General features: G+C 42.3%; 1 protein-coding gene across 1 annotated transcript; it reads right to left on the bottom strand.

Annotated features, from left to right (window-relative positions):
- Positions 1–522: 522 nt before the first annotated feature.
- Positions 523–3,153, bottom strand: dbx1b (developing brain homeobox 1b). The gene is made up of 5 exons (XM_076301692.1): positions 2,805–3,153; positions 2,500–2,601; positions 963–1,165; positions 650–846; positions 523–610 (listed from the first exon to the last, which is right to left on the bottom strand). Exons 1-5 carry the CDS (start codon positions 3,151–3,153, stop codon positions 523–525), a joined length of 939 nt encoding a protein of 312 aa, XP_076157807.1.
- Positions 3,154–13,212: the final 10,059 nt, after the last annotated feature.

Here is a 13,212-nt window from a genome sequence, read left to right as displayed (position 1 = left end):
ATATACTTTTATTCAAGTTCCAAATCACTTTTTAAAAACTTATATAATGTGATCATTGAAAGCATGAGTCAATTATTGTTCTTATGACATTTAATTTGTAGAAAATATTACATATTTTAAGTATATACATTTGCATAAAAGACAGTTTACAAAATATAGGTCTTTAATTTACATCTCTACATGTCTGATTAAATGCATTAAGTCTACTTCAATAGCATCTTGCTTACAACACTCTTGGTGTTTGCTTATAAACATACAAACATTAATACAAATCAATATACAAACGTCATTGGCTGCCAAAACACAGCGAGGTGTATGAAAGACGTGTACCTTATAGTAACATTAAAATATTCCAAATAATATTTTATGGATACCATGCCAAATATTGTCCCAGAAAATAGGGATGTTGGGCAGACGTGTTGCAATGTTACTGTAAAGGGGACATCCTCTTGCAATAATATCAAAACATTTTTGTAAATAAATCGAGTGGACTATAAAATAATGTATAACTTGTGTACAAATTTAAGACACTGTTATTTCCTCATCTTCAGATTCTGAGAAGTCTGAATGTTTGCTTGAGCTGGTCGGTGACATTGGGTTGGATTCAGTGCTGTTGAAATGTTGATGCGTCTGGTGTGAGTGACAGTACGTTAGGCGCGGTGATTCGCCTCTGAAGGCCTCCAGTTCATCCTCGCAGGTTTTGTTCCCTGTCCCCACGTCACTAAGGTCTGGGTTTGGGTTCATTTTTGTCGGCAGCGTTTGCTCTCTGCATCCTCCAGACGACAGAAGTTCGCGCTCTTTGGAGTTGCGCCATTTCATTCGTCGGTTCTGGAACCATATTTTCACCTATTGGGATCAAACAGTGAGATGTGTGAGATGCATATTTTGGCATACTGATTGTTTTACTAAGCAGTAAATGAACATGGCAGCCTAATGATTAGGTAATATCATATAGTATTTACCTGGGAATCCTTTAGTCCAAGTTTTGAAGCGAGCTTCTTTCTGTCAGGTTTGCTGATATACTTCTGTTTTTGAAACATCTTTTCTAGAGCTTTCCGTTGAACATCGGAGAACACAGCCCGCCGCAGCATGCCCCGCCTCGGTTTCCCTCTCGCTGCAAGGGGCCACGAGAATGTCCCCGGGATAGGTACCACTGCAGATGATGCTATCAAACAACACAAAAATAGACAGAATTTAATAACTGTAGGTCTTTCTATATTATAAAGCAGCTGTAGCCTATTATACAATTACCTCAGGGCTTCTACGATTGTCTTTTCAAGCAGCGCGGTTAGATAGACTACTGAGAATTAAAGCAGCCTACTCGAAGTCTATAAATATTGACTGGTTTATTGTTCTTGTGTTATTAAATACAATCCATTTGCGTGAAATGCCACGAAGTAACTAATTAGCACATTGCTTGGTTTCCAAAAGCATTGGTATGGTAAAAAGGCCGAGCATCCTTTCAGAGAGCTCCAATGAGAGATAGAGGCGCTAATGAACCGTGAACGGTAATTGTGTCGTAATGAACTAACTGAAAAAGGCTTAGGACAGGCCGCTAAAGCCATATATTATGGCCACAAAGGAGATTTACACTTTCAATCTAAACACAACTGCATGCCAAGATCATTTGGGGAATACTGATGGCGGGCCCGTTTTGGCCCTCAAATCATTTTCATTAAGTGGGCATGAAAAGCTATTCATACAGCTGTTTTGGTGACATATATTCACACAATCAAGAAATGACTGTTAAAGTGTACTTTCAAGAATCAAATGCCTGTTTTTTAAATTTAGTCCTTTGAAAATACACAAATTATTACATGCAGAATAGACAATCATTTTGAATGTAGGCCATCACCTTCATTATCAAAACAGGTGTATAGTGTCATACACTGCTTAATTATTTCACATAAAGAAATGTAGGCTACAGATATTGTCCCCTGGGTTTTGTAGCTTGATTTCCATGGACGACGCAGCACTCTATGTGGTCTTGTGGGAATATTGAAACTGAATAGCTACTAATGGGAAATTAGTCCATGACTGGTAAATGCCTATCAACAGCATGCCTAAGTCAACGGCCTGTCTGTGTGTGGCAGCCCTGAGGGAGCTGACCAATTGGTCATGGTGCTGAAAGCTTTGTAAGCAAGCAGTGGCAAAGTGCACTGACTCGGTGGGAAAAGGGAGGCGATGAAGAGACGCCAGCAGCTTCCTTGTGAGAAGGGACCCGCCTCAAATTTGGACCATGACAATTCCAACTAATTTGTAGATTAGGGGAACCGGCGCAAAATGTCAGCAGTCACTGCTTTTGCTAAATAGGGCATCAAATTAGCGAGACCGATTCCACGATGTTCTGCTGCTTTCAGCCGCGAACTATGGTATTGTATACGGTCTTGTCATGTACAATCACAAACACCTTACTCGGGATAAAACTATGATATTGTATACGGTCTTGTCATGTACAATCACAAACACCTTACTCGGGATAGAACAGAGGAAACTCACCTGGGAAGTAGGATGCTCTGATAAACGGTTGAAACGACCCATCAAAATATGAGAAAGGAATGTTTTTCACGTGCACGTCTGTCACCGAGGGTGGCGATGATGCTGTGATACAAGAAGGACAAAATGACAGTTAGCTGAAAATGTCTAAATGTTACAGTAGTAAATAATGCTAAATGCATATTTATAATCTCTGTGGCAAATTGACAGTAAGCATATTTTGTGCATCTATGTATCAATACTTGTCATGCAAGAGCTGAAACCAAGATTGTTCTATACAGCAAACTCAAACAATTTATATAGTCTACCGTTGCGTGATGGGGCCAAGATGGCATTCACCCCAAACTTCAAGTAGTTGGGGTCGCTGTTGGGTAAGGAGGTTTGTGGCGAGGCGGTTCTTTTAGACATGCAGGTGGAGATGGAGATGTGGTCCGCCACCGATGTCGTGGTTCCAGTTGCAGGGGGAGAGGCACTCGGGGAAGGAATTGTCCTGTGCATGTAACTGGCTGGCCGGCTGATCCTCAACAGGTCCTCCACCAGGAAGCTAGAGTGAGTGCTAAACGCGGACTGCAAAGACGGTGGCAAAGTCAGCGCAGTAACGGGACGCAAAAGATTCGGATACATCGCGGGAGGCGCAAGAACACTTGGGAACATCATCTCACCTTCGCCAGATACAACAAAAAAAGAAAACAAAATACGTATGTCTTGAGCCCCTTTTCACTGCAAGAGACTACTTCAGTTAGCATCCAGGGTGATGGTCTGATGAAACTCCTCTGACCCTTCCCTCCTGAGGAAGGGTTTTATAGGGGACCGTTGGCAAAGCCTTTCACAAGTGACAGCCGGAACAATGAGGTTCAACAAAGTTCTCCTAGTGAGTTCTTTCGTACCGAATTTTGAGCCTGCTGATTGGTCGACTCAAGCAATTTGTGGCTGGATTAAACATCATCAAACAATGCACAAAACATTTTGAACAAGAAATGTAGTCATACATGCATGTGTATGTAGTCATACATACATTTGGTGTATTTACCACCTTGTATCGGTCGCAATGGTAATTTGGTCTATTTGTTTTACATCAGCCTATTTTTAACTTAATAAAGAACAATCAAATAAAACTAGTTTTGCCGTGACAATTTTTTTATAACGTTTTACAAATGCACCTCATGAAGAAATATGGTAGAGGTTGCCAGTGTAGGCTATGAAGCAAATAGCCACTGCAAATGGTTTCTATTTTTTCAGAGCAAACTGAAAAGCAATGCAATACATTTTTATTGTTGTTTTCATGATAAGAATCCGTTTTTAGACCTATATGTTTATATTTAATATTTATATATTATTGTTCTATATGAAAAATCATATCGTATTATAGTCAATGGATTATTTATAAGTAGAATTTTCTAGCTTTTCTAGAGGAGTTATTTTACATTTATTTCAATATATTAATATGTGTATATTAGGCTAATATGTAACCTATACTATGGAGTGTATAACACTTACTTATAAAACAAAAAAAGTCCAACAACCTTAACAAAATCATTACCTATAATTATTTTAGGTACATTGGCGAATAGCCTATCCTCAGCTTTGAATATAGAAAGGGCACACAAAACAAAAGCTTTTCAAATTGACTTTAGTAGGCTAAGTTCTGTATCCACATATCAAGTTTAACAAATGTCAGGACTTTAAAAAGTTTGCATGCTAGAAATGATGTAGTAGCCTATAGAAGATGGTTTCTGGAAGCCTTGTTTGTGTTCCGCCCATTTTCTTTTTTTGTGAGGCTGTACCTTTTCCCTCCAGAGTTAGTGTGCGTGAAAACGAGGAATGCCATGATTTGAAAAGCTAGGTCAGACCCTTGCTGTGCCACACGTGGGTCCACTTTAATGTGGGATGTCAAAGCATTGGCTCCTCACCACTCCGTTAGAGCAGCCGGAGGGAAAAAACGAATGATCAACGCCTACTGAAGGAATAGATAAAATGGGAGAAACGCAGAACAAAAGAGTTCTTCCTCGGAAGATTCTATTTGAACAGAAATTCTTTTTCTGTCCGATGAGCTAGAAGGGGCGACTCCTGAGGCCTGTGGACTAAGACCTGTGACTAATGGCGTTTGACCGCTGCTCTTTCAGTTTTGTCCCCCTGGCTATTCATGTAGAAGTAGTTACCTTCGCATTTATCTTCTCAGAGTCAACTCATGGTCTTTGATTTTGGAAGGGAAGCGCAAAAGGGTGAAAGGACCCCCGTGTGCGTCTTAAACGATGGCACAGAAGGTAAATCTCCATGAAATTATGCGCCAGGCGTCCCCCTTAAAACAGATGGATTGTAACACGGGATTGAGGGATGAATGAGCGAAAACAATATTTCAAGCTTCCTTCATATGGCCTTAAATAGAACAAGAAGGGGATAAACGGTTTAACCTGATAACAGAATGTGAAACATTTTGTGGGGGCACCAAGGATGGGATTGGTGTGGCTTGCACTTCGCTAAATGCATGTTGCCTAAGAACAAACGCCAAAGCTAATTTGCTCATCCGTGGATTTAATAATTCATATTTCATTGTAGGCCTATAGTTGATATCGACACAACGCCGCATCGAATGGAAGAATTACCACTGACTTTGATCAGTACAATGCAACAGTATATGCAACAGCAGAAAAAAGTTATGAGGGCGTTCGTTTAGATGTCTTCAGACAATTCCTGATGCTATTTTTTTTATTATCAAATATCAGTTGACTTCCTATTTGCCTTTATTGTCTCACTATACCCGACACCACATTATTTATGTTGAGATTAAACTTAAACAAGTCTGGAAATGAATAAAATGTTAGGCATAGCCTAACCATATGTTTTGACCATGAAATTATTCCTTCTTTAACAAAAGTAAATGGACATTAAATTTGCATCATCCGCCTGAGGCAGCGGTATTAAGACACCTCAGCACCTACACAAAGTGAACTGTTGTACGTTCAAAGCATTTTATTCTTCCACTCTCACCCGAAAATCCCTCTATTGTACCGATCAAGCAGATGGTTTGCAGGAAATATAGCTTAGCCTCCTTGACCGAAACTAATTTCTACTTGCTTTCCAAGGCGGGCACAATTGTTTTCTTTACCAAATAGAGAGAAAACAGCTGGTCCGATTCTCAATTGAGCCCATTAAAGACACATTTCCAAGATATTATAACCAAATAAATGCGCCCCTCACTCTATACTGACACACAGGCGCGCTCACACGCTCGCGCGCTCCCACGGCATGATCGCCCCCAAGTGTCGCAAATGCAACCGGGGTGTGCACTGAGGCGATATACACAAACCCAAAAACGTAATGGACCCAAAATATATATTTTTATATACATGTTTTTAACTTATAGGCTACATATGGTGATGCGTAATTTGTTTGGCGATTTAAAACTGCAGACGAGTTCAAGGCTCCTGTCTGCGGGCAGAGCTCCTTCAGTTTGGCCAAGCATCTGTTTCTGAGGATTCTGGACGGCAGCACACTGAGGGGATTGGCGGTGGTCCAAGATACAGGGAGACATCGACAAGCATTAAATCGATATTAACTTTCCATTAAACATAACCCTCATTTAAAAGCAGGCAGGAAGCCTGACAAAGCGTTTCAGTGTGTGTGTGTGTGTAGCTGTAGCCTTCTGTGCACCTGTTCTTTCATTTTACTTGCCAGTCAGCCAGTGCTGCGTATAGGCATAGGCTGTGCCTTTGTGTCTCAGTAATTCATAAATCTACTTGGGGAAAGAAACTGTTTATTTTATGCTCAGTTCCATGTTTCAGTGAAATGGACAGGTCTGGTGAGTATTTAAGGTTCATTAATATAGCCTACGTTTGCTCTCATGACATAAACCAAGCGTTCCTGAATGGATATGCATTATGAGGTGGTGGTTTACTTTAAACCAAATTATGTATGCTTATAGTATTTAGATTTTTTTTAACTTACCAACACTGTGCACCTTTACCCTGTTAATGGGATTATCATGCCTATTTTGGGATATATCAGTTAATTATTTAGGAATCCATATTATTTTAAATATTTTTTTGAAAACACTCCTGGCAATAAAGTTTAGCACAGTATATAGTAAATTGTATTATACTGAGATTTAGTTCAGATTTCAACATGACTAAAATGTTGACCACAGTGACCAGTGTGGAAACCTCTGGTCAGTTCTCTGTTTTCCCTTCTCTTTCCAAAAGCTCCCTCTCCTCTTGCCTCAGTCAGATCGCTGGCACTGGCGGAGCGCTTCACACGAGAAGAAAACAAGCGTTGGGAGATATGGAAAGTGCTTCATGAATACTCTCATTAGTCCTGCATTGGTCATGGAGGCTCAGGGCATATGCATGTAGCAAATGTATTTCACTCCACAGCCTAATCTCATTGGGCCTTGTGGCGGTTCACAGTTGGTGCATCTTTCAGGATGGCTGTGCACCTGGCAGGTTGTTTAGAAAAGTCTTGTAAATGCATCTGGTTAAAATGTGCTCCCCATCAAACCCCAAGCGTTGCTACGCCACTCTTCCAAAGAGGGCCATCTTTGTGGTTGTCAACACCACTTTAAATGAAGGGCCGGCTCCTAACAAGCGATCACTAACACCCCCCCACCCCCCATCCCCGGTCATGCTAACCTGAGGCATTATTCATGTTGATACTTATAATGGGGCCACTCTTGGAAAAGACCCTTTCAGTTCAACATCCAAGATGGCCGAGACAAAAGAGGAAGAGAAGGGAGGAAGAAAACAGGACAGTAAGCGGAAAGTCTTCAGAGGGAAGATTCTCCCCTTTTTTGAGGTATAAGAAGTGAGAGTGCTTGTGAGGGACACTACGAGGCAGCGCTGGAGAGCCCGGGCTCAGTCGGCACACACAATCTTTAGCTTTGTTTTAGGGCTGAGCTGGCCGAGCCAGGGGAAGCACCTTGTCGAAAGGGTCCCATTGAGTCGGCGTTGACGGGTTGAGCGTGGGGGCTCGGCGATGGCAGCGAGGCTTCGCTTGTGTATGGAGGAGGAGCCTGGAGTTGTTCGCTGGCCACTTGAATAGGGGGACGCCAGCGCCCGTTGGCTGGCCAGCATTGATGTGGTTTAGCCGAGTAATCGGATTGAAAGTGAGCCATGGTATTTATGTCAGTTCACATTTCGTCAAACCCATAATATGCATGGCCTCAGAGTGGGGATTGAGTATTGAGACTTTGGCCAGCGATTCAGTGGTCTAAAAAGCCAAAGCCTCATTTAATTCAAATAAAATTCTCACTCGAGCGTTCACTGATTGATATATTTGCATAACAGCACAGCCCCATTGCCTTTTCAGCATCTGTGTGTGCTTGTCTTTTTCTTGTGCGTTTGCTTGGCCAGGCCCGAGGAGGCTAAAGTGGAAGTGTGAGTGTGAAAGTAGAAGTGTTTTCTTCCCCGGGAGAGACAGGGGTTTGTTCTCACAGGGATAATCAAATGAGGGTGAAGGAAAGGGAGAAATCCAGACGATGACATTCCGCTTTTTCTCCCTGAAGGAGCAATATGTCGGGGGAAAACAATGCAGCGAGAGCGATGGCGCGGTGTAATTCGGTTTGAATGATGTGAACTCTCACGCGATGCTGTTTCACATGGAGAACATCGCTTGTCTGGCTGTTTTTTTTCCCCCTTTTCCGTGATTGAAAAGGAATGTTGTGAGTTAGAGGTTGGACAAGTGTAGAACAGATTTGGGTATAAGTGAATTTAAGAATGTTTACTTGAAAATGTAATATGTTTACTGAATTTTAGAAGTTTTCTCACAGTTCTTTTTCAGAAGTTTTTCTCACAGTTATTATAAGACTGCAAATGTACTTGTATATATGCATGCTTATGTGAACATGCAATTTAATCTTGCCAATGAAGCCAAAACACTTTTTTAACCATTTGTCACCAGTCAAAACACTTTTGTTACCACCTTCACAAAACAAACAAACAAAAAAAACACACACAATCCTTAATGCCAACATTATCATTGTCCATAGTCATTTTTCATAGTTGCTTTCCATAGTCATCATCTTTAAGTTAACCAGAGCTATTCAGCAGGTTAGTTCATATGGTGCTCATCATACTTTTGTTCTGCACATTTCTTGAGTTAGGATTTATACGCTGTTTAGATTGATATGAGGTGTTAATTATATTCCTCCAATATGCACCATTCCTCTACATCTATTTATTCCTTAATTCCTTTTTTACTTCCCTCATTCCCCCCTTCTTTCATTTATTCATCCATAATGTTATATGTTTCTCTGTCTTCATCTGAGACAAAGCATTATTTCACTATTTTAAAAGTATCTTTAAATTAAAAACAAAATATCACTATTTTAAATAAAGTCTTTAAAAATTTCTATCTTGTACAGAAAAAAGAGATTCCTATCAACCATTTCTATAATACTATATTGTATAAGGTGACCCATTACAGTAACTAGATTTATTTGCATGTAAAAGTGGCATTTTGTGACATACATTTAACCATGTATGCATTAAGTAATTTCATGTTTGCTTTTCAAATAGTGTACTCTGATCCGGTGGCTTACAGCACATGGACACAGGAGCGGAAGTGGGCCATGCCTGTCCTAGACACTGTCTGAGACCTGATATCTACCAGCACATCAGAGAGCATGCCTGTCCTAGACGCCGTCTGGGCCCCGATATCTAGCAGCACATCAGAGAGCTCCACATCACATCACATCACATCCCATCGCTTCCTGCCAAAACGATTCCCCATCCTGCCTCATCACAGGGAAAAAGGAGCCCCTTTGAACCAGTCTCTCTTCTCGCACAGTAATCCAGGGCCCAGACTTTCATTTGACCACCCCAACCACCACCCCACCTCTTCGCACCATGCCCAAATGTACAGCAAGTGAGGGGTGGTGTGGGTGACCAGGGTGTGGGCTGTGGGTGTGGGGGTGGTGAGCGGTGTTAATATCACCATGTCGGACGCAAGATTAATCCTAATCTCCTTTTCTGTGTGGCAGGGGCGCGGGGTTGAAAGGCATGGTGGAGGCAGCGGCAGGGGGACCGGGCGGCCTTGGATCTCCATAATGCCAGCCATGGTGCCTGCTGCTCGGGTGGAATCCGCCGGCCCGCGGGGTGCCTCCGCCCCGTCGCTCGGCCCTTTCAGCACACACTTCCTGAAGACGTCGGAGACGCTGGCCTCCTGCCCCTGCGCCCCGCCGCGAGCACTCCGCTGACAAGCCGGCCGCTCCTCGGCTGCCCCGCTCAGGGTCCTTGTTCTTCCACATCAAAGTTGCGTTTTGTGTTTGGTGTCTTTGTGCAGATCCAGCACCTAGCCTGCTGGCAGAGCAGCGTGAGTGAGTGAGTGGGAGACAGACAGACAGACAGACAGATATCTTGACTGACCAGGAGACGTGTTAATTTTGATTAAACAGGTGTGCGAGGGGTCTTAAGAACATCTGTCACCATCCATACCAGTTCTTATTTGGGGGACAACTAGATATATGTAGTGAATACTGATTAGCAAGGTTAGCTAACGATAGACTTATTTTAGAAACACTCCATCTGTACATTGATCAAATGTCTTTCATTCCTGACTAAAGAAATATCTAAAAATGTTTTTTTATTTTTGTGAACCCGTGAAGGGTTTTGTGAAGTAAGAATAAAGCACTCAACGTGACCGCTTATAATGTCTCAGATGCATGTAACAGTGCCAACACGCTACAACATGCTGCACATGTAGGTGGAAGTTTAAGGGGAACACCCCCCCCCCCCCCCCCCCCAAAAAAAAGCCTTCTTTCTTCTCCATAGGACTTCATGAAGTGACCAGCGTCTCTGGTATTCTCCCCTGTCCACTGATGGTCATGACTGAGAGCAGCCAGGCCTCATACTCTCTGCGGAGACCTTTTGAACTTTGGGGTGCCCCCTGAGAAAGGGGCTTTTTCAGACTCCCCCGGGCTCTTTCAGCCCACTGTCAGTTGATCAGGCGTCTGAAATAGCCCAGCGGCTCAGGGCATTAGGCTCAATATAGGAGACTAAACCCTGCGGTGAAGTCACACCAACGCAGATCAACAGAAGCTTTGGAACTGGGAATAGGTACAAATCACTATGTCTGAGTTTTTACTTAGACCAGTGATGATGCGAAAGAAGCCATTTTTAAGTATTCTGTCACCGTGTGAAGTAGCCATGGTTGACCATGTAGTTCTTGGTATATTTTCATTGTTTGTGTGTGTGTGTGTGTATGTGTGTGTGTATGTGTGTTTGTGTGTTTTTGTTTGTGTGTGTGTGTGTGTGTGTGTGTGTGTGTGTTTGTGTGTTTGTGTGTTTTTGTTTGTGTGTGTGTGTGTGTGTGTGTGTGTGTGTAAGAGAGAGAGATAGTGAGAGTGTGCTCGCCAGAGAGAACCAGAGGCCTCTAAAAACCAAGCTTTGCACAAAACCCATCCAAGAGTGAAGAGGCCAGTGTGAGCACTCAGCCAGCCCAGCTGCCTTCAAGTGAATGGGGTTTTCTTTCTGGGCCCATTCAATGTGCTCTGTCTCTCTGCATACAATGTAGGTGTTACAGCGCGCCGAGAAAAATAAGCAAACTAGTGGCTGAAGAGCTGGAGGCTCCATCTCGAGGGCTGTTTTTCATTCTCACTCAGTCATGAAATCATTCCTCCTTCAGATGGGGAGGAGTCCTCTCCACAAAGAGTCCAGGGCCCCCGAGAAGCTCGCCGGACATTTTTATGGGATTCACTCCCTATTCTTCATGGGGTTCAAATCAGAGTAATGTATTCATCTGACTTATATTTCAAACACAGAGATGAGAGATCATTGTTGCGCGAGGAAGAGGAACGTCAGTCTTCTGACGTAGTGAGAAAAGCACGAGAGAGAAAAACAGCTGTACATGGCCGAGTTTCTTTTGGGTGCCTTTGCCCAGTGTGACGTACCTTTCACTTGTCATAGATGTCTATGATCAGGAAATGCCCTTTTCTTCTATTTCTCTCTCTCTGTCTTTCTCTTGCTCTCTCTCTCTCTCTCTCTCGTTCTTTTTCTTTCTTCCTTTCTTTCTTTTCTTTTGCATGAGTTACTTTTAGCTCCGGAGCACCCCCCACCCCCACCGACCCAGCTCCTTTTGCCTTATCATTCTCTGAGACACTGACAAAGGGGAGTCTTTGAGCAGTCCATAACCCTTGCTGGGTCAGAGCAGAATCCAAAGACCATTGGAGGCAGTGAGAGCAACAAAAGACCTAGTGGGGGAAGTTGCTAGAAAGGAAGCCCCCCCCCTCCCAACACACACACACGTCCCCCACGCAACCCCCCCCCCCACCCAACACACACCTCCTCCTCCTCCTCCTCCTCCCATGGCTGAATGCGTTGTGGAGATTAAAACTTTCAGGTTTCTCTGTATTGGTGAAGGTGCCGAGCGCCTGAATGGAGTATGGTGAGGCACAGCCATTGCTGCCGTGGTGCCGTGCTCTCCTATTTCTCTTATTTAATTCTGGGACCGCCGCTCTCAAGCCACCCTTTGTTTTGCACTTGAAAGAGTGGTCAGGGGGAAAGCCTGTAAACGGCCGGGTGTGTTTGGCGAGGTGAGGTGGGGTTGGGTGGTAGTGGACAGGATTTGAGGTCCGGCAGGTCACTTTTCTAATTGACACCCAGGGGTGATCAGGTGGTCGGACTTTAATGAGCGGTCATGGGGAGAACGTGAGGTTTCTGTCCTTCCCTAACGGCGCCTCGGTTCAGAGCCCTGGTTTCTGTTAGCGCTGCACTGTATTTTGGTCTCACCTGAATTTGCTACCAACGCCAGAATAAAAGCCTGGAGGCAGAGATCATTATCACACAAGATGTTTTAATTTAAGGGCTATTCTTAGAAAAATAGTTTTTAATAATCTGCTCCATATGTATGTGTATCTGAAAAGGATAAACAAAATATAAAAGATACATATTATTTATTTAGCCAGACAATGCCTGACACATACAGACCACTTTTTGTATTGTTTCTTTTTTTCAAATTGAAATGGCCAGAACATCTAGTGATAGTTCATTTGTTTTGTATCAAGTTGAACACTTTATCATGTCTGGTACAAGTTTGGGTAACACTCCATAATAAGGTGCCATAATAAATAGCAAACTAGTAATTACCTAACCCTTTGTTAATATTTGTTAATTGTTACCAAAATATCTATTTGGCACAAGTTAATAGTTTTTTCATCATTAATTAAATATTAGTTGTTTGCATAAAATCTGGATGTTAATGTTTTAACAAATCTATTAACTAATATTGGCACTAATTAAGTTATTTCTTACATCATTTAAATGTTAAATGTTTATTTACAAACTATTTGTTAATAGAAAAGTTAATTACATATTATTATTTATCTATTTGTTATTAAACTGTGCTTCTGCCTATCCCATTATGAACCACTCCTCATGGACCCTTACAATAAAGTTGGTTGCTTAAAATTAATATATTAGTAATATAGTAATATACACAGACGGATTATAATATTATATCTACACAGATTAGTAACATACACAGACAGACAAAGCTAATGACATGAACAATGTTGATACAGTAGCTTATGTCTCACAGTCTGAAAATCCTAGTACATCCGCACAGGTGCGGTCTAGATTTGGTCGCATTCTCAAGCCAGTTGACAGACTGATTCACACTATGTCAAGACAAGATATTGTTCACACACATCCGTCTATGCAGGCTATCTGCAGGTCAGTGTTTCGTTTTTTTTTATGATTAGACATAGTTAGAGTTGAGGTCATACAC

This window comes from Alosa pseudoharengus, unplaced genomic scaffold, assembly GCF_046254945.1.
Source record: "Alosa pseudoharengus isolate Yale_2024_CS ecotype anadromous, Long Island Sound unplaced genomic scaffold, YU_APseudo_1.1 YU_APseudo_1.1_scf_10, whole genome shotgun sequence".
Lineage (NCBI taxonomy): Eukaryota > Metazoa > Chordata > Actinopteri > Clupeiformes > Clupeidae > Alosa > Alosa pseudoharengus.
The sequence above is the reverse complement of the archived record's forward strand: the minus strand, read 5'-3'. Positions and strand labels throughout refer to the sequence as shown.